The sequence below is a fragment of the Barbatula barbatula genome (genome assembly GCF_947034865.1).
Source record: "Barbatula barbatula genome assembly, chromosome: 14".
NCBI classification, from domain to species: domain Eukaryota; kingdom Metazoa; phylum Chordata; class Actinopteri; order Cypriniformes; family Nemacheilidae; genus Barbatula; species Barbatula barbatula.
In genome coordinates this window covers 1,184,870-1,207,232 of record NC_136777.1, presented here as the reverse complement: position 1 = coordinate 1,207,232, position 22,363 = coordinate 1,184,870, and the positions used below count along the sequence as shown (strand labels likewise).

Genomic DNA, 22,363 nt, shown 5'->3' with positions numbered 1-22,363 from the left:
GGTTGTCCCTTGAGGAAACATCATACAGACATTAGCACTGTTGCCATAACTCAAACTTTTCCTCCATTGCATGGCTCTTCGCCATGTTTAAATGTTGTGTACGGAAGAGCTTCACTACACTTCACTACAACATGCTAGTCCTTCTGTTGTGATGTCGTGTGACTTCGCAGGAGCAGTTACTATGGCGAATCTTGCGTCTCGACGCCCCATGTCGTATACGAATTACTACGATGACCTACAACATGCAAATCTGGGCTAAAATCGTGTAATCTGGAGAGGCCATTAAGTGTTTCCTTCCTTACTGAGTTTTCCTGCGTGTGTTTGTCTGGTGTTCCACAGGCAGAACTGTGTAAAGGCCGGTCCATCGTCCAGTTGTTTAGCTGAGAAACTGGTGCTGTGGTTGACGTCTGCAGGTCAGAATCTGAAATCAAAGTTCTTTTCACCTGTCCGGACTCGGCTCATGTATGTTAATGCAGATGCCAGGAATTGGCAAGCCTGTAGTTCATATGCGTTCTTACACATTCGTGGGTTCCTGTGATCATTACTTCAGTACTGTTCATGTGCATGTATGGCACTCTTGTCACATTTCAGAAAACAATGCCCCATGAAATTTGGTTTGCATAGCTTGAAGTGATTGTATTTACATACATGCGTAAAGAATGTATTGAGCCTCAGACTTGATCTAAAGTGGTCTTACGAAAAGCTTCTAAATTTGTTTGTTTAAATGACATCATACCAAGTCCGTCACAAGGGGCACGTGACTGCACGCTGTTTTACATGTGTTTGATTTACACACAGGATTTACATTGAAGGATCTTGAAACAGTTCCGTTCGGTGTGGCTTTGCCGATCAGAGACGCCATCTACCAGTGCCGAGAACACCCCAGCTCTGATTGGTCCGAGGACGTGTGCGCTCTGATTGGACGACAAGACCTGACCAAGCAAGCTCACAAAGTGACCCTAGCCAATCGTAAATCGGTGAGGAAGGGAATAACCACTGGATTATATAGTGTACATGCATTTATAGAATTTTAAGCAGAATGTGTGCTGTGCATAGTGTTGTAATTATGCAGATGTACAACCACAGAAAATGAGCAGTATACATCAGATCATTCCACACCGTATCCCACAATGCACCAAACGGATCAATTGCAACTGAATTATACGTTTGTGTTTTATGTAGACTGTTGGTCTGAACGTGATGTTAGAGCCGCCCATCACCACTGAAGCAGATGAGGAAGAGGACGGCATGACGGATCTGGACACAGATGTGATGGGATTGATCTGGAGTCAGGATCTGAGGGTGCAGGAGGTCAGACGTCTGCTTCAGAGCTCCAGACCTGTACGGGTCAACGTGACCCATCTGCCTGAAGTCAGTGACCACGAGTACATCGAGGAGAAAGAGAACAAGTGAGTGGCGTCAGGCCTGTATGCAGTTTTCTGTCTTCTTTGAATGTCGCATGAAACTTATTTTAGGATTAGTTAGGTTTATACGTCTCCAGCTGGAAAGTCACAATAAAAACACCTGAAACACACCTACAGCTTTCCTGTAGCTCAGTGGTTAGAGTGTGGCGCAAGCAACGGGTTCAAACCCAGGGGTTGCACATCGGAAACAAATGTATACACAATGCTTTCGAAAAAAACTTTGCCAAATCCATAAATGTAAATGTAATATTGGATTTATTTTTGATTGATTTATATTTGTTTGTGTTGCAGGCTGTTGCAATTGTGTCAGCGCACCATGGCTCTTCCTGTCGGGCGAGGGCTCTTCACTCTCTTCTCATACCACCCTGTGCCAACCGAACCCCTCCCTGTGCCCAAACTCAATCTGACTGGTACGGTCATCAGATACCGCCCATTCTTTGAAGTTCCCTAATGAATAGGTTTACCGAGTTAGCAAAGCAGTTTTTAAGAGCTTTCTTGGATTTCTTAGAGCAGTAATTGTGCCCAGAAGACAACTCGGACCGATCCCACCACACGTCTCTCACTCTTCAACTACATCCTGCAATATACAACGTGTGCTAAGAGTTTCCCTTGTGATGCTCCTTTAGAGATTTTGTATATATATAGATTTATATTCAACTTTTTGGTTTGATGAAATCTCTTCAACATTTATGACGTTGTGTATTTTTAATTGTTAAAAGTTGTAATGTGTATTGTTAGTCAAGAATTTTGATGTGGCACATTTCAAAGATAGATATATTGATGTTCGATTAAGTTTTGTTTAATGATAGCTAAATAAATCTTGTAATATGTTTTTTAAAAAGATTGTTTAAATGTAAAAGGTCACCATACTTTGTGTTTGGCTAACTAGCCTTTATGCTAGCTTAGTCTTTTGTTTGTTTCATTAAAGCTGTCCTTTTCTGTGTCTTCCCACTAAGGTCGGGCTCCTCCCAGGAACACCATGGTGGACCTGAACAGCGGAAACATCGATGTGCCACCCAACATGACGAGCTGGCCCAGCTTTCATAACGGAGTCGCTGCCGGGCTAAAAATCGCTCCTGCCTCTCAGGTGGAATCTGCGTGGATCGCTTATAACAAACCCAAAAGCGCTGACCTGGCCAATGAGTACGCAGGATTCCTCATGGCTCTGGGTCTCAACGGCCACCTCACCAAACTAGCAACACTTAATATCCACGACTACCTCACCAAGGTGAGTTTTCAGCGTCATAAATAGAAATTAGAGGTGGGGCTCTTTGACAGTAACCAACCACACAGAACACCGAAGTAACCCACTGACAACCATTTACAACACACTGATGATCACCTGCAACACCCGAGAATCATGCTGGTGAGTTTTGTGTGTGCCTCTGACGATTTCTTGGGCTTTTTTATACCCTGGTTTTGAGGCCGGCTCAAGAAACGCTCAGTTTTATGGGCCGCATTGAAGACTTGGACGTAAAAGCCCACTGCTATCATTGGATAACAGTTCCGAAAAACAGCAATTTGCCCTGTAATGTACATTTCTGTTTGTCTGTTTGACAAGCAATGTACCAAGTTGGTGTCTTCTGTAAACTTGGTCTGACACATGGGTTACACATAATCAGGAAATCTCTAACAAAGCAATAGTGACGCATCGTACATATATTCAATATTGACAGCAAAGCATTGCTTTTTAATCTCGGTCTCTCTGCAAATCCGGCATCGACATCCACGCTGAAATGATCTTCAGTTTCTTTGAATACGATGAGCTTTCATATAACAAAAGCTCAGGTTAAAATTGATTTCTTAATTCATGACACCTTTAAATCCAACATGGCGGCTCTTCTTGAAGCGTGAATCTTTTTTCTGGAAATCGGTGAGGATGACTTCCTCCTCCTCCTCTCCATTAGTAGTACTGGAGTTGTCAGGTTTGCATGTTTTTCTCAGGTTTTCTGCTCTCATCCTGTTGTTTTTCTCACATGAAAGGCAAACTTCGAGCTGAGTTTCACTCTGACAGTTCACAGGGCAGTAACGTGCACTGCTCTCTCATTTCCAGTCAGGTCAGGCTTTGTTGAGACTTTCTGTGGTCGCTGAGCGTATCTGTAATCTATAAGCTATATCAAGCCTTGAGATATCGTGGTGTTTAGACTGGCCTCTCCCACACTCACATCTGCGGCCTCTCGTAGAGCTTTTGCTGTTTTTACAAGAATCAGACAGAAAAACATCCTGTTTCACTTCATACGAACACAAATTTAATGAATGAGGGGGTTTATTGAATGAATGAAACGTTTATGCACTTCAGAACGAAATTATAAAATCCAGTTTTGGTCATTGAACGTATTGGTTCTTTCTTATTTTCTAACTGCAATGAAAAGTAAAAACATTTCACATTCAAATAAGAATAAAAGTTATTACATAAATAGTTTTCCCTCTAAGTGTGTTTATGTGTTGTTGAGCCATTCTAACACTTCTTGTCTGTGCTAGGGTCACGAGATGACAAGCATCGGGCTGCTGCTGGGTGTATCGGCTGCCAAACTGGGCACCATGGACATGTCCATCACCCGCCTGCTGAGCATCCACATCCCCGCGCTGTTGCCGCCCACTTCCACCGAGCTGGACGTGCCGCACAGCGTTCAGGTGGCTGCAGTGGTCGGCATCGGTCTGGTCTACCAGGGCACAGGTCATCGACACAACGCTGAGGTCCTGCTTGCTGAGATCGGTTAGTTTTGTCTGCTGTGGATGAAAGGATTTGCAGTTGAAGAGTTTCTGAGTACTTTTTATTTTCAGTTTAGGTTTTTTTCTGATTTACACAGCCCGAATATTGCATTAGAATTAAAGTTTAGTTGAACTTGAGGATCATTCATATCGCAAAGTGACATTTTCATGTTTAAACCTATTAAGTTGCATCTCCATCGCCATCTTTGTTTGAAACATGAAATTGCCTCCTTATATTAAAGTACTTATATCTTCTTTTTTAAGAATATTTTTGGTGAAATCTTACACGACTGCTTAAATTATGAATCGGTAGTATAAGCTTACTTTTGGCAGGCTAGGGACGATAAGACAGTTTTCAAACTGGCTTCTTATGTTATACATTTAGAAACCTTTGTAATGGAAATGTATACGCGTCAAAGACGTTAAGATGTCCCCATTTAAAGAAATATACATTAGTGTTTTTATACGTCCATAGAAAGCACATTTAATGAAAGTAAAATGTCTACTTCATGGTTTCAACTAAGGTTTTGGAGAATATAATGTCAAAAATACGTTGAAATATTGTTAGGTTTTCACTCAGTGTGACGCAATATTTATGTACAAATTCAAACCGCATGCACATTCTGACTTGTGCATATTAAAATATATAAAAGAATAAGCGAGAATATAAGATTTTATTGTGCTTTAAATGAGTAAAAGATTCATATTGATAAAACCTAGGAAAGTGGCAAATGCCAAATACAACTAATTAGCATTTGGGGTAAAATGATTTATTCTTTAAATATATCATAAACTGATTTTTCTTGTAAATATTCCTGTCGAGATTGTTACACTGAATGAGTTTTAGTGGCCGTCTTCTCTAAATCAGGGAAAATGTATGATATTTATTTTTGCTTAGAAAAACAAAACAATGCAACAACAATTTAAAGCAGTTTTTATGCTTAAACCCTTTTTCGTCTTTGACCCACATATATTATACAAATATTCGTTTTTATTCCAGTAAAGAAATGCTGTCCGTTTAATATTGCTTAGAGTCTGTAACAGTATGTGTGTGTTGTTGTCTAGGCCGTCCACCGGGTCCTGAGATGGAGTATTGCACAGACAGAGAGTCTTACTCTTTAGCAGCGGGGTTGGCACTCGGCATGGTTTGCCTTGGGGTGAGTTTTCTTTTGTGTGTATCTTTTCTGAAGGTTTTTCTTTTTTCCGCACAGTAGCAGGTCATTTATGTTTGCTGTAATGTTATTAGTACTTTAAATAAAAACTATCTGTTCTTGTTTTGAAACATACACTTTACACGGATACGTCACATAACTACACTATATCTTTTTTTTGTCACATGCAATGCAATGCAATCTTTTCAATGTGCAACATCTGGAAAGACGATTTGAATGTTTCAAGTGTAAACGAAAATTGCTGAAAAGCAAGCGTGTGAGATATTGTTTGGGTGTATCAGTGAGAAGCGGGTTTCAGAGTAATTCCCACGTTGATCCTGCTGTTTTCTGTCTTCCAGCACGGCAGTAATCTGATCGGGATGACCGACCTCAACGTTCCCGAGCAGCTCTATCAGTATATGGTGGGAGGACATCGCCGCACACATGCAGGCATCAACAGAGAGAAGCACAAGTCTCCCAGCTATCAGATCAAGGTGGAAAAACTCACCTGTGCTTTTCGTGCCACACAGCTTTCATCAGTGAACCTTATAAAGAAATATCTGACACTAAATGCCAAAGACATACACTGTGTAAAAAGGAAACAGTGATCGTGTGTGATTTGTAATATCATGTGTGATGTGTTTGAAGGAAGGTGACACTATCAACGTGGATGTGACCTGTCCTGGTGCAACGCTTGCCCTAGCCATGATCTATCTGAAAACTAATAACAGGTCAGGTGTTGTTTGTATTTATAACACTTTCTGTTCAGTTTCACATCCGCAACACATATTAATAATTCACCATGCCATAACAGCACATGTCCCTTCAACTGTCACCAACTCATACTAGCAAGTGGCATGAATTTCTCGTGAATATTACATAATAGCTGTTGAAAAGGGAAGAGAGCCTTTAATGTCATGGACCAACTTCCTCTTTCAGTAGCCGATACATGAGAAAACTTGATGAAAAGTGATGCTTGTCAAACTGTTTTATGACATTGGCAATAGGGCGTCACAATATCAAAGAAGAATGGAGTATGCTAAAGCTTGTTATTCAATGCAGCAGGCCTATATTTATTTCATTTTAAAACTTTATTTACCAACGTAAAGTTATGCATGTTTCACATTCTTTCTGGGTAAGAAAACCATTAGACTCTCTGTACCTTTGGCTATACGTAACTTTTTAAAATATGAAAGTACAGATTCTGAACCAGTAAGATTCGCTGGCCGCACCTGCCTAAAACATACATTAGGAGGTGAATACAGTTTTTAGCACTCATCTCATTGCGTCTGGTCAGGACACGGTGTCAAAATTAAAAAATAACACATTGCTCATGCTGTAAGTCTCTGGAGAAGATTATCTCATCTGTGAGCAGTACTTCATTCACCTGTTCTGACATTCACACCTGTCTCTTTGGGCTCTTGCAGGTCTATAGCTGATTGGCTGAAAGCTCCTGACACCATGTTCCTGCTGGACTTCATCAAACCCGAGTTTCTGCTGTTGAGGGTGAGAGGGCCGGCAGAAGGTCGATCTGACCTCAGGACTCACAAGGACTTACACATTAACACCTCATTTTGGGTTCAGTCACACTTTTACCCAGCGGGACTGCGGGATGTACTTATGGTTTACGAGGGCTTTAAAGGCCACATGGGGTCGTTACAGGACAACTTTAATTGTTAACCAACAGGAACCAAAGTAATTTTTTTGGCCAACAGACTATACTTACGTTGACAGAATTTATAGTTTTTCCAATTCATGAATGTTTTCTAGAATACTTGATACTGCTGTTCACTCGTTTTGCTGCTTGTGATTTGTTTCTTTGTTCTTATATTATTACCGATTATTTACTTGAACAGTGTTTACTACATTCAGAAGTGAAGTAAACAAACCTTCACAAACTTCCTTGCAAACATTTTTCTTTGGATACAGGGACATCTAATGTGTATTGCTGTTTTCCTTGTTTCTCCAGACGCTGGCCAGATGTCTGATCATGTGGGATGAGATCTTTCCCAGTACAGAATGGGTGAAAAGTAACGTTCCTCAGGTACGCCACAGAGACTCATTGAACTTCACACTGTTGCATTCTGTTACTGTTTGGCTTCTCAATAGAGGAAGCTGACCGTGGAGCCTCATGTCATCATTTTGTTTCCTCTCTACTCGCTAGAGTTCATAAGCATGTCAGGCATTTAACAATATTCCTGTTGCAAGAGAAGGAATTGGGTTTGGTCACTTTAGATGTCGTGGACAGTCGTGATGATGTCTTTTAATTCACCCTGTTTCGGTTGTTTTATGTGCAGTTTATTATAGTCTGCTTTTAAAATAACTCAGATTAAATGTGTTCACAGAAGTTCAGATATAGACTCTAGACAACCTGGTAAAATTTTTCCGGTTAGAGTTTTCATTTATATTTCAAAAGTCTGATATGATAAGAACCACACAAACCGTCTGTGATGTGTACTGTAGCCGAAGGGCCCGAGTTCAACTCTCGTGGAATGAGTAGACTGATGCATTTTTTGGTTAAAACAAAAACCTGATTTTGAGCAGATACATAAAAACATCTTTGGACCAATTTCTGTGACGTCACCCGTAGGTTTTTGAAGAGCAATTTTGAAGCCCTAAAGTGGGTGGAGCCGGCCGCCGCCATCTTGGCAGCGCGTCTCTCCCAATCAAACGAAAATTGTCAGGATGTGGGTGGAGCTGAGTCTTTTGCGGCCAGTCAATGAATTGCAGTTTCAGTTGCTTCCGTGTTGGTTTCACGAGAGAGACCGGAAGTTTGGCGCTCGGTGGAGCTGTACAGCTTGTCAGTTTAGCATCCTTTGGCTTTAACAGCACATGTCATGATTAGGGGATGCACGATAAATAATCAGCCATATCGGTATCGGACAATAAATGGTCATTTTTAATGTTATAGACATATACAATTAAGGCCAATTACAGTTCAAATCCAGAGCAGTTCTGTATTTCTGTCGTGATCATTCACTTACTGCTATTTGAAAAAACATTGTTGATGTAGTATGTAGATGTTTGTGAAAATTATGGTAACAAAAGCATATTGTTTGAATCCACTGTATACCGGCCAATATATCGGTCATCGGCATCCAATGTTGACGAATTATTGGTTATTGTTATCAGACAAACATATCGGTGCATCCCTAGTCATGATAAGTACGTAAAGTCTGTCATTTTATTTTTCATTGATACTGAGGCAGACATTACAGATATCAATGCACATGTGAATACAATTTCAAAGCTGATTGGTCTGAGCATATTCAAAGATGACATGACAGCGTTGAACAAACTCAATTCTGTCACTTTCAATGTAGATACACATCAGAACTGTTGGGATTAGTGCTGAAAATAAACGTTATTTTTTCAGATAATACAAGAAAACATCAGAAACCAGGAGCAGACGGCCGTCTCAGAAGATCTCAACTTGGAGACCTTAGTGTAAGTCACATTGTAAATGAATTTTTTAGGATTTGTTCAATTTAATTGAAACGCCTGATGTTTTTTCTACAGACAAGCTCATGATTATATAATCGCTGGAGGCTGTCTGGCCGTTGGCTTCCGGTTTGCTGGGTCTGCAAATTCCGATGCTTTTGAATGCCTGGTAAGAGAACGCAAGAGGAATCATTGATTTGTAAATATGAGAACATTTTTCAGTACTATAGTGAATGCTAAAAAAATGTCTCCTTCACTGATATTTTTAGTACACATTCGCCCGTAACTTCATGCAGTGTCTGACCACCTCTACAGTTACCGTGGTAAGCAGTTCCAGTCTTCATTGAATCCACTTTGATGAACTCATGAATGTATGCTCAAACCACTTTGTTTCATGTGTTGGGGGATGTCCAGACGGGCCCGTATAACCTGCAGACGTGTCTGAGTATGGTCCTTCTGGCCATTTCCATGGTGATGTCTGGTTCGGGAGACTTGAAAGTGTTGCAGCTTTGTCGTTACCTTCACAAGCGCACCTTCGGCGAGATGAACTACGGCTTCCACATGGCCCATCACATGGCTCTGGGTCTGCTCTTCCTGGGCGGTGGGAGGTAAGCTTCCTCTTCATTTTACTGTAATCGTAATCCGATTGATGTCAGTGGGCTCCTTTATGTTGAAATTTGGATTGAAAATGATTCCCGATAGTCATCAGTGTGGACAGAATCCCTGTGCCTCATTTTACTTTTCTCGTTGTGAAAACAAATATATTAAAGGAGTAGTTCACTAAAAAAAAACTGATTCTTGATAATTCACTCACCCACATGTCATACAAATAGGGATGCACCAGTATGTACATTTTGTCCGATAATTCTTCAACAATGGAGGCTGAAGTGATTCAACAAGTGGAAATGATTCATAATTTATCGGCAATTATATCGGCTTAAATTTTATCATCGGCCGATAACATTAAAAATGACCATTTACCGACCGATATGGCTGATAACTTCTCGTGCATCCTTACAGACAAGCCGTCCGTGTGTTTATTTCTTCGGTAGAAAACAAATTGAGGCTTATGAGGAAAGGTTTCCAGGGGTCTTTTCCATATAATGCACTTAAACAGGGGGCTGTTGGTTAAGGTCCAAATTTCATCGCAGCTTCAAAAGGATCCACACGACACCAGCTGATGAATCAGGGTGTTGTCTAGCCAAACGATTGGTGATCTTCCAGGAAAACTAAACAATTTACCGCTTTTCAAAAATAAATATATGGTCAAATACAGAGCATCTTTCTGTTATTTCACCTGTTTCTCCAGTTTTAATTTTCTGCAAATAAATGCAAACAGAAACACTATTGTTATTTGAAATGCGGGAGAAATATTGTTAGTAGTTCACAGAATGAAACAAAAATTAATAATTTTACTTTAATGTACTATTTCTAGGTTTTGTTAAAGTCCCAGTGAAATAAAAAATGTAAATGCCTATTTTATCATGAAATATGAAAGCATTTCTTGTAAATAGTTAATCAATGTGAGTCATTCTCTTTATTAAATACACGTGCCCTCGCAATCTTCATTTAAAATCTGATAATGCACTTCCGTCATGTAATGATTATCCATTTTAGGATGTTAAATTGGTTTGGGCGGAGCATCCGTTAACTCCTCCCCTTCAACTGTCCATCTGTCGCCAGTTCCATTTCAAAATGCAACGGCTGTTTTTATAAATCCAATCATATCGCAGAGAAAGACGAAAGCCACGCCCACTATTTTTCTCATTAGAAATTCAATTTCACTCGGAAATGCGTCAAAATATGGAAGTAAAGATTATCGCAAGTTCCGGCCATACAAAGCATGAGAACAAGCCACTTCAGTTAATGCTATTTTAAGCCACTTTTATCCATTATCTTGATCTATTTCAGGACATTCTAAGAAACATCTTTGTAACACTTTTCCTGTGTGCACGGGCGTTACTGCCTAACTGTCTCCTTTATCTTGACCCCTCGCTCTGTTTTTGGTAAAGTAATGAATTACAATGACCACACATGCATTCAGTCCTGCGAATGGTGGACGCCTCCCTAGTTAAGAATGTTGTTTATAAAATTGCAACATAACAAGTGTGTTAAACTGAGCAGCGGGTGGGTTTAAAATCAACTGAAGTGACCTGCCGTCAGAGCAAGAGCCTCTCCTTTCCATCAGAAGCGGTCGAGTAGACTCTTCAGCTTGCCTGTTATTTCAAGTGAGGCCTTTTAAAGAACGCAAATAGTGCTGTTGAACAATAAATGACCAATTTTCTCCCTCGCTAGACAATTGAATATCTTCTGTGTGCTTTTTGCGCTGAATTTCTGACGTCGGCTCTCCTGCATTGTTCACTGCAGGAGAGCTGATCCCAATCGAGAGACAGCAGCTGTTGTGGTGACGTGTGTTTTTAATAGATGAATGTTGACTGTATTTGTACAGGTACACCCTCAGCACTTCCAACACGGCGATTGCTGCTCTACTTTGTGCACTTTATCCTCATTTTCCTGCTCACAGTACAGATAACAGGTAAACACACACTAATCTCTCAATCTTCCAATGAGAGAAAATAGTCATCACGCCTCACTTCTGAGGAAAACCACTTTCTCTTCCACTGGAAATGACACTTGTTACCCAGAATCGGGCTTGTGTCTGATCGACGTGATGTTAAAGTGAGTTCACCCAAAAACCTGTCATGTGTGTTTCATCTTTACAAATGAATCTGACTCGCCGATCAGCTTTTTTAAATGATTTGTTTTCAGCATGCTTTTAATAAAGTGTCCGAACTAGGGGTGTGACGAGACACTTATCCCACGAGACGAGACACTAGACTGGGTTCACGAGACGAGACTTTTAGACTTTTTTAAAGACATCCTCAATGGTGAAATATGCAGAGAAAATATTTATATTATTCACCCTAAAAAACAATTGCAAAAATTCAGTCAATATAAAATCACCATGTAGAATGCCTGGAAGAAGGCGTATAATCAGACAGATTTTGCCCCCCATTGGCTTCCATAGTAGGAAAAATAGGCAAAATATGTCTGGTTATAAGCATTCTTTCAAATATCTTTCTCTGCGTTCGTCCGAACAAAGACATTCATACACATTTGAAATGATGAAACGTTTTTGGGTGAACTGTCCCTTTAAGATGTTTGTCCTTGACAGTGACCTCAGAAATGCCTTCGGACACTACATTAGAAGCATGCTGAACACAAAGCGTTATAATAAAATGAACGAACTGATCGATTCATTTGTAAAGATGAAATAGGTGGATAGGTTTGAGTCTCAGATAGAATGTGATTTATTTAACAAATGTTTGTTGTGTTCTCTGTAGGTATCACCTGCAGGCTTTGCGTCACCTGGCTGTGCTGGCGGCAGAACCCCGTCTCTTGGTGCCTGTGGACGTGGACACGATTAAACCCTGCTATGCTCTGTTAGATGTCACCTATAAGGTGTGTGACAGACTAATCCAACCTAACGCCATGGGTGGCTTCCTGGGTTTGGCACTTTACAATACTTGTTGTAGTTGTAATGCATTACAACCTTTTTCATACTGAGCATTTAAACATTTATTTGATGTTTAGTCGGACATGCTGCGGAACACAAATATGTGAGATTATTTCACGTTGACTTTATAATGATTGTACCTTGTGATTGAGGAAACTCAAGTACACACACGCGTTATCTTTTGAAGTCCTGAAACCACAGTGTTGAATGAAGCGCGTGTTTGTCTGCGTGACTGCATGTGAGGGCAAACACATTCTCACGTGATAAACACAGTGCAGGACTGTTGAAAGTTGACCGCCCCCCCATCGGTGCTTTGAAGAGGATTCATCTTTTCAATTAAACGCGACAGCCAAAGAAGAGAACAAGCTGTTCCCGGCAATTACAAACACGCCTCTGCTTACGCAGACATGCAATCACACGGTGAACATATACGTCGTGATTCACGGATGTTAGCTTTCTAATCTGTGTCTGTCTGTGTGTGTGTGTGTTTAATAGGAGACGCAGTGGTACGATGAGACCACCGTAGAGTTGATGGCTCCCACTATGCTGCCTGAATTACATCTTCTTAAACAGGTAACAAATAAACAAAACAAAGGTTCACGTTTGTTCTCTATGAGTGTTTGCTGAGAATCGAACTCGTGACCTTGACTTTGCTTTCGTTTGGCAAACTTCTAATGAATGCTTTCCTTCCGTCTGTGTCCAGATTAAGGTGAAAGGTCCAAGATATTGGGAGCTGAACATCGACCTCAGCAAAGGGACACAACATCTGCAGTAAGTCCGCTTGTAGATTAAAGAAGTTCACACTTAAATTAAAACCTACTTTCCCTCATGACGTTCCAGACCAGTATGACTGTGCCTACTGTGACATCCCATCTGCTCTTTTCCACATAATGAAAATAAATGAATGACTTGAAGATGTATTATATCAGCGTCAGTTTATGTTTGCCTTTGTTTGTGGATAAAAGCATTCAGCAAACCTTTTTAGAAGCGCTATTCATTCACGTGTGACATTTGATTTCATTTCATTCGATTTGTTACACAGAAGTATTAAAAGACACTCATTTATCAAGGATAACCAGATAAAGTTAGCTTTGCTTTCCTTCATGTTAAGTGCAAATTTCACTGAAGGCGGCGGATACACTGGCATCGCCATACTTCAACTCTTTTGCCCGGAAAATAGAAAAATGTGAAATACTAATTTAAACTAATGTATACGTACAAAATATATATAAAAGTTATTTTATTTAATATATAAAACGCATCTAATAAATAAACAAATGGACTTGTGTTCTCGTGGAGACCGGTCTTGTGAAGCAGCCTCGGAAGAATGAACTCGGATGGATGCGCTGCATTGACTTTTGAGACTTCGGTACGCGCGAGTCTGCATTCGATGCATCCTTGACATCGAGAACACGTACCTTCACGCACTCTCTTTACTTGTGTTCCTAATACTGGAATTTGACGGTTGATGATGACGTATAGCGAGAACACGAGGATGCAAGATCACCGAAGAGCACATATTGAGAAATAGCCGTGACCTGTGCTAAACATGTTCACTTTTTTTGTAGGTCGATTCTCTCCAGAGATGGCGTTCTGTACGTGAAGCTTCGGGCAGGACAGCTCCCGTACAAAGATGATCCTCACGGCTGGAAGAGTCTGCTGGCCCCCAACCTCAACAACAGAAGCCCTGAAGCTCATACGTTCAAGGTCTGTGTGTGTGTTCATGAGCCATGTTAACCCATTTGAGAGTAAAATCACACGGTTTGATTCATTTTATAACTCATTTCAACAACTACACTTTCATTTGATTTGTCTTTATTCTGTTTTTAACATCTGAGAATAAGTTGATACTTAGTGAATCTAATCTCCTGAGCTATGAAATAGAAACATCTGACAAATGATTTTTTTTCTCTAGGATGACATATTTGGTTTGGCTGAGTCATTGTCAATATTTACTAAGGCTTGACCGTCATTTATCCGTTCAAATAGAGTTATCGGGTTTTAAAGCTCAAATACACATCGTGTGTTTCATTCCACTCAAATCCAGCAGTTAAAGATATCAGGATATTTCCGGATTTTGTGTTTGAAGAGGCTTTAATGGAGGAAAGTGTGTTCTTTAAAACTCAAGGCCCGAGTAAAGAATGTTGTTTTCATGTCAATGAGCTGTTTTTCCTCTCCCTGTAGCCCGAGGCCATCTCAACCTTCACCTCAGACGCGGCGTTGGTCTCCTTCGCCGAATACTTCTGCAGAGCCTCCGAAAACATGAAACATGTGAGATCATAAATATATTGATCAAAGCGTTCATGACTTCATGTGCTTTTTACAGGTCTGAAGTCAGGATTTTATGCGTTTTGCATTCATAAGCATATCAATGTCAATAGAAAGTCGGAGGTAGAAAAGCATTTCGTTTTGAAACTTTTGAGTGAGGAGAAAACCCTCAGTGTTAGATGCAATGGTTGATGTTTTCTTTGTGGACTTGTTAAACCTCAGACGGGTGGAAAGATTGAGCTCTTGTTGGAAGTAGAAATGGAATAGTCTTGTTGGGCTGGGAAAAAGTAGTTTGTCTGTTTCACAATGTCACCAAAGTTTCCACACGCTTGCCTCAACTAAACGTCACTTGGTTTATTAATATTCTAGTCGGATTTCGTCGCTGCTGGCTCTCGAGTACTTCAGCTTTTTACATTTATGATAATGTCGCATTCAGGTGGAGTCTTTTTTTGTAATTATGAGTTTTGAGCACATGACAGTGGAGCGAAGTCATATTTACAAGCGGGAAACTCTGACGTCTAGATGTTACACGAGTTGCCGAGTAGTGACTTCGTATTGGGTGTTTCAATTTCTAACATGAGTGAAAGGAAGTCTGTGGTCAATGGCTAGGAATATTTTGCAACGTTTTTCTGCTTTTTAAATGCGTGCCGTGGGGATATTTTCATTTGATATGTGATCAAAAAGTGACTTATAACGTGCCGCCTGATCAGCCATGCATAAAATAAAAATATCCCCATTTTTTACTCGCCCTCAAGGTATCCCAAGTGAATGTGACTTTCTTCTTGAAGAAAAATGCAGTCGGAGACTTCCAAGAAGTAAAATGAGAGTGAATGGATGTTGATTTTTTGAAGCTCCATAAAGTGCATCCATCGATCAAAGAACGTCTCGACAAGGCTCCATGGTCTTAACAAATGTGTTATGAAGCGAATCAATGCATTTGTTTAAGAGTAATATCCATATTGACAGCGCTATTCACGTCGATGTCTGACATTCGCTTCAGGCAAATGATGGTGAAACTGAAAATTCTGTCATCATAACTCACCTTCCAGTTGCTCCAAATCTGTATAAACGTCTTTGTTCTGATGAACGCAGAGAAGGATGTTTGGAAAAATGCTTATAACCAAACAGATTTTGACCCCATTGACTCCTATAGAAAGAAAAATACTTCATTTTTTTTCGTTCTGTTAATCCAATCCAACTTTATTTGATTAACCGCTTTACACAGCCAAAGATCACCAAAGTGCTGTACAGAAATTAAGACATTATATTAAAAAAAAATCTAGAAGCTCTCACAATTTGCACAGTTACACATATAATACAACAATAACATTTGAATAAAACAGAGAACATGAAAAATTATCTCCGCGCAATAAGCAATCCCAAATAAATACTTAACTGGAGTATACAAAACAATATCTTACTTGGTAAGATGTTAAACACAAAAGAAGACATTTTGCAGAATGTAGGACTTTTGACTGCCATTGTATTTTGGGCAAAATCTGTCTGGTTATAATCATTCTTCAAAATATCTTTCTCTGTGTTCATCAGAACAAAGACATTCATACACATTTGGAGCAAATGGAAGGAGAATAAACAAAGACAGAAATTGTATTACATTGGGGTGAACTGTCCCTTTAATGCATTTATAATGAAAAGTACATCAGGCAGAACTATGCAAGTTGTGCAAGAACTGTTGAAACTTTAACACTTTTTTTTGTTCACTTACTAACTGTGCAAGCAAACCAGTGAAACTCTCCATGAAGTTCTGTTGACATTGAGCATTTATACATGTCCTGTTCATTGCCTGATAAGCTTTTATGTTGTGTATATTTACTGTTAATGTGTGAGCTGACACACTATTGTGTGTGGTGTTTGATAGGACGATATCTAACACCACACCATAGGCATTCATTCATTCATTCACACTTCGTGTGAGAATTTGGTCTCTTTGGTTTTCACATGCTGTGCTTAAAAAGATTTCTGACGCTTGTTTTTACAGAAGCCGGAGACGGTGGCCTTATTGTCAGCGATTCTGTATGAATGTGTAACACAGGAAAACCCAGAGATGCTGCCAACACACATCTCTATTGACCAGGTGTGTTACAGTAAAGCATGTCACACAATCTATAGCTGTTTCAAACTCTTGTTCCCATAGACGTTTGGAAAGATCGCAAAAAAGAAGATCTACGGTTAACAAATGTTTATGATGTTTACACGTTGTCTATCAAGATAATCTTTACAAATGAACACAACATTTGGTATTTCACATTTTTGTTGTTCTCGCCAGAAGTAAAAAGCCAACATGAGGCTATAAACAACATTACACTTTGACCACAATGTGCACGCAAACTGAACAGTGGTGTTCTCCACTGCGATTGTGTGCGCTTTGGTCGACGCAGCAACAAACCGCCCTTGCACGGCGCAAGCCATTGAGATGAATGTGTTTCATAGCCCAGCGTCTTTGGAATAGTGTCGATTCATACCGCCAACATTGTGAAGTTAGATTTTGGCACAAACATTCACTAACAGAGCAAAGAAACAACCCCCAGTAAAATATTTTTGTGACCACCAATCCGTTTTTAAAGTCTGTTGTGCTGCTGTTTGAAGAGTAAATATGAAGTAGGCGGCTGGCTCAGGTTTGGAATAAGTATCTTTATAAACATCATGTGAACACACCAAACCTAACCACAGTCACAGCAGCGGCACTCAAAACAAACTATAAATAAGATTTTGTTTCAGTGGAATGAACATTTGTGCACGTGTTCTGCCGTGAATGTGTCCGTAGGCTGTGCGCACTCTGGAACGGGCCGATCTGTTCGAGACCTTCAGTATTTGGCAGATGAAGCTGGTTCTGGAAGTGTGTGAGAGCAGAGTTCTACAGCAGAGGATCCGAGACGCTCATGGCCGCGGTCTGCTGATCACGTCTGAGTTTCTGCCCGTCATGAAGAGCGCCGCAGACCGAGCTCTGGACTGCTGGATCTGTGGTGAGAAACAGCATCAGTTATCCAATGATTTCTACATGCTGGTCTACAAATATTTCAAAAGAGTGGCGGGCAAACGTGATTTCCAGATGGGATGCTTGCTGATTAAACAATCAAAGTATGAGTGTGATGTGAATAGAGGTAACATATATTATGGGTTGGGATTATTCCAACTTTGGAAAAATGCACAGAAAAACTGAAAGCTCGGAAGAAATAAAGTAAACACTGAGTACAGTTTTATGTCTTATTCTCGTGACTCCATTAGCTCCGCTCATGTGTTGTGTTATTTTTTGCCAAATGGAGTTGAACTTCACTTTCAAAGCACACGCATAACACATGTTTTTTACATGTTTAAAGACAGGGTTATAACATCACTTTTGCACTCTGTCATGTTTTCTCTTCCACACAGAGAACAGTCAGGTTCTGCAGGCGTACTTGAGAGGAGAGCCGATAAACAACGAGAGCGATGTCAACATGCTGGCCTGCTTTCTGGTCTATCATTCCATCCCCAGCCTCAGAAATATTGTGACCTCTGACCTTGAAGGTACCATCGCAGCTTTATAACAGTCTTGCAAACCTCTTAAAAAACATGAATGCAAATCCATGCAAAGTAGAAGTCTAGAAAAGCTTAATTTTCATCATCTACAGTCCTGAACGTTCTCTCCTGACGTGGTCTTTCTCCCACCTGTGTTCAGGATGTTCTTGTTTCCCGGAGTTGCTCCTGAAGAGCAGTCAGTTGGGTGTTCCTGTACGCGCTCTGCTGCGTTTGAGTCCGCTGCTTCTGCAGAATCACGTGTCTGGAGTTCAGACGGATCTCTTCTGATCGGGCACAGCGGGTCACCACTGCGTCTTGCTCTCACCTGCTGTGACCTCATCCGTTGTATCAACTTCTATGTTAAATAATGATCAAATGTGTTGTTTTAGGAAGTTACAAAGTGAAACGGGATGAAGAGAAGCTCTTTGGAAGGTTTTCCGCTCATCCGTTTTCAAATGTAAATAGTTTGTATCTATATTTGTACTTATGATAATGCAGTCAATAAATGTAACCTGAGGAATGTTTTGATAAAAAAATGTGTCTGCATTTATACTCGACTTGAACCGGCTCGTTTCTCAAGGCAGCCATTGAGGCATCGCTCGCATTTCTCTCACTGTGCGTTCCTTTATTTACTGTAGTTCAGCAAAACAAGAATCACTCAAGCATTCCTCTATAAATGAAAACCATCCCATTGCCAGGAACACACGAGCGCACACCCTCTCACATACCACACTATTTGAATAGCCACGTCGCTGTTTCAAATATTTCAGGCTGCTTTGTGCTTTCAATACGGCTTTCCATTCCTGTGACTCTTTTAGTGAACCAAACCACACTGAAGTGAAAGTTCTCTTGTGCAATTTCAAAATGTGAAAATCGTGAGGATAGTCGACAGTTTAGCCACAAAGGCAATTGTCTTCATGTATTCCCCACGCGTGGTTTTCCTCTGTGGAGCACGGGAGAAGATATTTTGAGAAATGTCTCCGTGGATTTGTGTTCATACAATGGAAGTCAATGAGGGTCGGTGTTGTTTGATTATCAGCGTTCTTCACAGTGTCGTCTTTTGTGTTTTTTGCTGAGGAAAGAAAGTCATTCAGGTTTAGCAAGTGTACGAGCGCAGTTACATTCAGACACGTTTCTAAAATGCTTTTTGATCTGATTCTGACCGTGCTGTTTGATCCCATCAAACTGCGTGTGTGGTATAGTTACACCCACAGTTAACCATCGCTCCAGAAAAACATGGGACCGCCGGGAGGCCGTGTATAAAGACGTATGGCTCCCACAGAAGAAAGTGACCTAAAATAACCTCTGCTCACGTGTCCGTACATTCCTGGCTGCTGACGCCTCTCATTACGCCATCTGATCTGTTAACAATCTGTGCAGCCGTAGACATCACAAGAACATTCATTTTATCATCAAAAGGACCTGCACACTTTTTCAGATTGTATCATATTTTGACTGTCGCTCATTATACTTTGGTTCGTCAGAAAGAAAAGCAAAGTGGCGAGCAGATAAGAGAATGTTTGGAATGATGTAGTTCAAACGTGTTTGGCTTTAATGCAGTTTCATATAGGTCATATTTGTGTGTTCACCTCGTGTCTCGTCTGACGCAATGAAACGTGTCCTGATGTTCAAAGCCATCGGACGTCCCCCAGATCTACAAACCCACGTCTATATTTGGCATGATTAGTCATGTCAGGATGTAGTGCGGACTTCTCTTTGTTCTGCTGAGACATCACAATGCGGTCAGACGAGACCGTGCAGGTCATTGTCACCCGTGACCTTGACTTTAATTGACAAGCGTTTGAAGCATGCAGGAACAGGCCTTACCTGGAGAGACGCTCTTGAAATTCCCACCCACACCCAAATTCTTTGAAATCTTTTTTCCCACGCTTCACAATCCTGGTTAAGAGTCAAACTAAACACCCAGGTCTGTTTTTCTTTCTTAAACCTCAAGATCGAGTCATCTGACCGATGATCGGACCGGTCACTATTTCCTGTAAAGAACTAAGCTCATTTTAGTCAAGCTACCTACCCGAATGTTTTTTTTACAAGTTCAGCTGTTCCACAGTTTGAGTTTAACAATCTGTCAATGTTCCATCTGCAGTCAATGCCTGTGTGCATTTCCTCTTGTTTATATTTGAAAAGTCTTTGAAAGTTTAATGCCAGGACACTTAACCTCACCAACAACTGCGCACTGTCTGGCGCACATCACAATGCGCTCATTGACTTGAAATCCACCAGGCAGTGTAAAAGCGATTATTGGAGTCAGGAAACCGAAGTCCCTGTTGTCAAGGCGTTGACTGCGACCGTTCATTCACAACCTGCAGAGAACATTTGAATCGTGTGTCGGATGAAGTGGGCGTCGCCAAGAGCGCTCAAGAGAAAGTCTGTGTGCGGACCTGTGACTCCACATGAATGAGTCAAGTGAAGAACGTGCGTGATCTCAATGGAGGGAAAACGAGACAGAAATGCGCTTTTTTGAATACGCACGGAGGAACTTGCCCGTGCGCGTTTGCGCAGACTCTCCAAGGTCCCTTGGTAACTTGCGCAGAAGCGCAGCTCCATTCTCGAGCCTCTGGGTAAGTCGCACTAAAACTGCACTTTTGAAATGCACCGCTGTCAACTCGAAGCTTCTGTAAATGTCACGTATAGATTTCTTCGAGATTATTTTGCGTTTCGTGACCTGACAAACGGATCGAGTCTCGCATAGAAACGAGTCCGAATTTGAACGGACACCTGAAGCGCGAGACCTCACTGTCAGACTCCGTGGATTGAATCCGTCCATATTACGCGTTATATCGCGCTGTCAGTCTCTGAACGGCATAGAAGCGCGTTTGGCTTTCGTGCGTTAATTGAAAGCGAGTTCTTTCGGGTCATTTTTAATCTCATTGGGCGCTCGGCGAAGTTAAGAGGAAGCCTGCGGTGGAAGCATGAGATAGTGCTTCTCACTTCCTGTTCCTCTTTAGAAAAGACACTTAATTGGAATATATGTGTGTGCGCGCGTGCGTGCGTGCGTGTGTAGAGATCTGCGTATGGCCACGCACGAGCGTACTGCGCGATAGGCGCCGTGTAGAGCAAAGCAGCTGAAATGAAACAAACGCTTCGCGTCAAACCTCTTCCTGCTTCCCCGTTTATAAATAAAGAGCATTTGTGAGCATTCGGCGACGCGTTTGATCCGTTATGAGAGGCCCGTCCTGCGGTTACTAGTCACCGTGTCGAGTCACGTAGTAGTTGGGGGGTGTGTTCGTCGACTTCGCGCGGCGCCGCGCAGACTCGTCGGATTGTGACGTCAAAAAGTACATCGATCTCGCGATGTTTCGATGTCAGCCGGGGATCCCGTCGCCGGAGCGCGCAAACGTGACGCAAAACGAGCTAGATATTAACTTAGATAAAACATTCATCGTCTTCTCGAACATTCTTTCGTTTTCATGCACTTAAACAGTTCAAAGCTACACAAACACATGACCGCGGAGGTGATTGGATGCCGTTTTTCTTTTGACACTTTTAAGTGTACTTTCCCAACACGATCTGGCAACCGTAGGCTATGGGTCAGGGAAGTATATAGGGTAAAACAGGACTGTGAAATAAAGTCCCCACGTGACCTCAAATATGAAAGTATTCTATAGTGTGGACTACAGTCCATCAATTCACCATAGTTAATAGTGTGACTTACAGGAAGGACGGGAGAGGATTTGAAACACAAACAGGGAGGACCACTATTAAAGTAGCATGTTTGTGTTATCAGGAGGGATTTTGGGAAGCACGGTCCATGTGTATATAAGTTGTCTTGGTGGTTTTTGTTATGGCGCTTATTTAAATGTCTGAAGTCTAAAGAAAATCCAGTAATTCGTGGAGATGTTCACATTTTACGCTGCCCCCACATCTACTTTTAGTTAGGCAACATTGGTTTCCAGTAAAACCTGTTACTGGTGGCCGTAGAGAGACGGAAGTGGTGACAATGAAACTTGCATTCATAAAAAGTGTGTGTCTATTGTTCTGCTTCAGATGAGTCTGAAATGACTGTACTCTGATGATCGGAGACATTCTGCAGTATTCTGGTGGTTGAATGGATTCACATAACGCCTCGTAATTCAAACTTTGACGAGATTCATCTTAAGCTCCATGTTTGACTGTGTGAGAGGGAAACCACAAAAAAATGTGTCTTTATGATTTGTAAGACTCTGAAAAGATAACAAAATACTTTATAACGACACGCAGCGATGCATAAACATGAGCAACCTATGAGGTTATTCAAATAAAAGCCACGATGTGCCTCTTGAACTTGCTGCTTATATAAACTCTTAAGGCCACGTGTTTCTCTTAGCCTAGTGTGC

The 22,363-nt window shown here is 41.1% G+C and overlaps 1 protein-coding gene across 5 annotated transcripts in view; it reads left to right on the top strand.

Annotated features, from left to right (window-relative positions):
- anapc1 (anaphase promoting complex subunit 1) overlaps nucleotides 1-18,584 on the top strand; it is a 32,847-nt gene extending 14,263 nt beyond the window's left edge. For 3 of the 5 annotated variants that reach the window (XM_079473222.1, XM_079473220.1, XM_079473224.1), the window contains exons 24-48: nucleotides 340-413; nucleotides 799-977; nucleotides 1,183-1,409; nucleotides 1,716-1,834; nucleotides 2,381-2,652; nucleotides 3,906-4,140; nucleotides 5,202-5,293; nucleotides 5,647-5,781; nucleotides 5,936-6,018; nucleotides 6,715-6,793; nucleotides 7,257-7,331; nucleotides 8,664-8,734; nucleotides 8,807-8,897; nucleotides 8,998-9,051; nucleotides 9,143-9,336; nucleotides 11,178-11,264; nucleotides 12,073-12,190; nucleotides 12,741-12,818; nucleotides 12,949-13,016; nucleotides 13,814-13,952; nucleotides 14,430-14,516; nucleotides 16,513-16,608; nucleotides 17,299-17,497; nucleotides 17,904-18,038; nucleotides 18,190-18,584. In XM_079473222.1, coding sequence (XP_079329348.1) covers nucleotides 340-413; nucleotides 799-977; nucleotides 1,183-1,409; nucleotides 1,716-1,834; nucleotides 2,381-2,652; nucleotides 3,906-4,140; nucleotides 5,202-5,293; nucleotides 5,647-5,781; nucleotides 5,936-6,018; nucleotides 6,715-6,793; nucleotides 7,257-7,331; nucleotides 8,664-8,734; nucleotides 8,807-8,897; nucleotides 8,998-9,051; nucleotides 9,143-9,336; nucleotides 11,178-11,264; nucleotides 12,073-12,190; nucleotides 12,741-12,818; nucleotides 12,949-13,016; nucleotides 13,814-13,952; nucleotides 14,430-14,516; nucleotides 16,513-16,608; nucleotides 17,299-17,497; nucleotides 17,904-18,038; nucleotides 18,190-18,317 — 3,115 coding nt within the window. In that variant the 3' untranslated portion in view covers nucleotides 18,318-18,584. The remainder of the gene's footprint in view (nucleotides 1-339; nucleotides 414-798; nucleotides 978-1,182; nucleotides 1,410-1,715; nucleotides 1,835-2,380; nucleotides 2,653-3,905; nucleotides 4,141-5,201; nucleotides 5,294-5,646; nucleotides 5,782-5,935; nucleotides 6,019-6,714; nucleotides 6,794-7,256; nucleotides 7,332-8,663; nucleotides 8,735-8,806; nucleotides 8,898-8,997; nucleotides 9,052-9,142; nucleotides 9,337-11,177; nucleotides 11,265-12,072; nucleotides 12,191-12,740; nucleotides 12,819-12,948; nucleotides 13,017-13,813; nucleotides 13,953-14,429; nucleotides 14,517-16,512; nucleotides 16,609-17,298; nucleotides 17,498-17,903; nucleotides 18,039-18,189) is intronic. The other 2 variants (XM_079473223.1, XM_079473221.1) reach the window with 1 other exon arrangement.
- The last annotated feature ends 3,779 nt before the right edge of the window (nucleotides 18,585-22,363 follow it).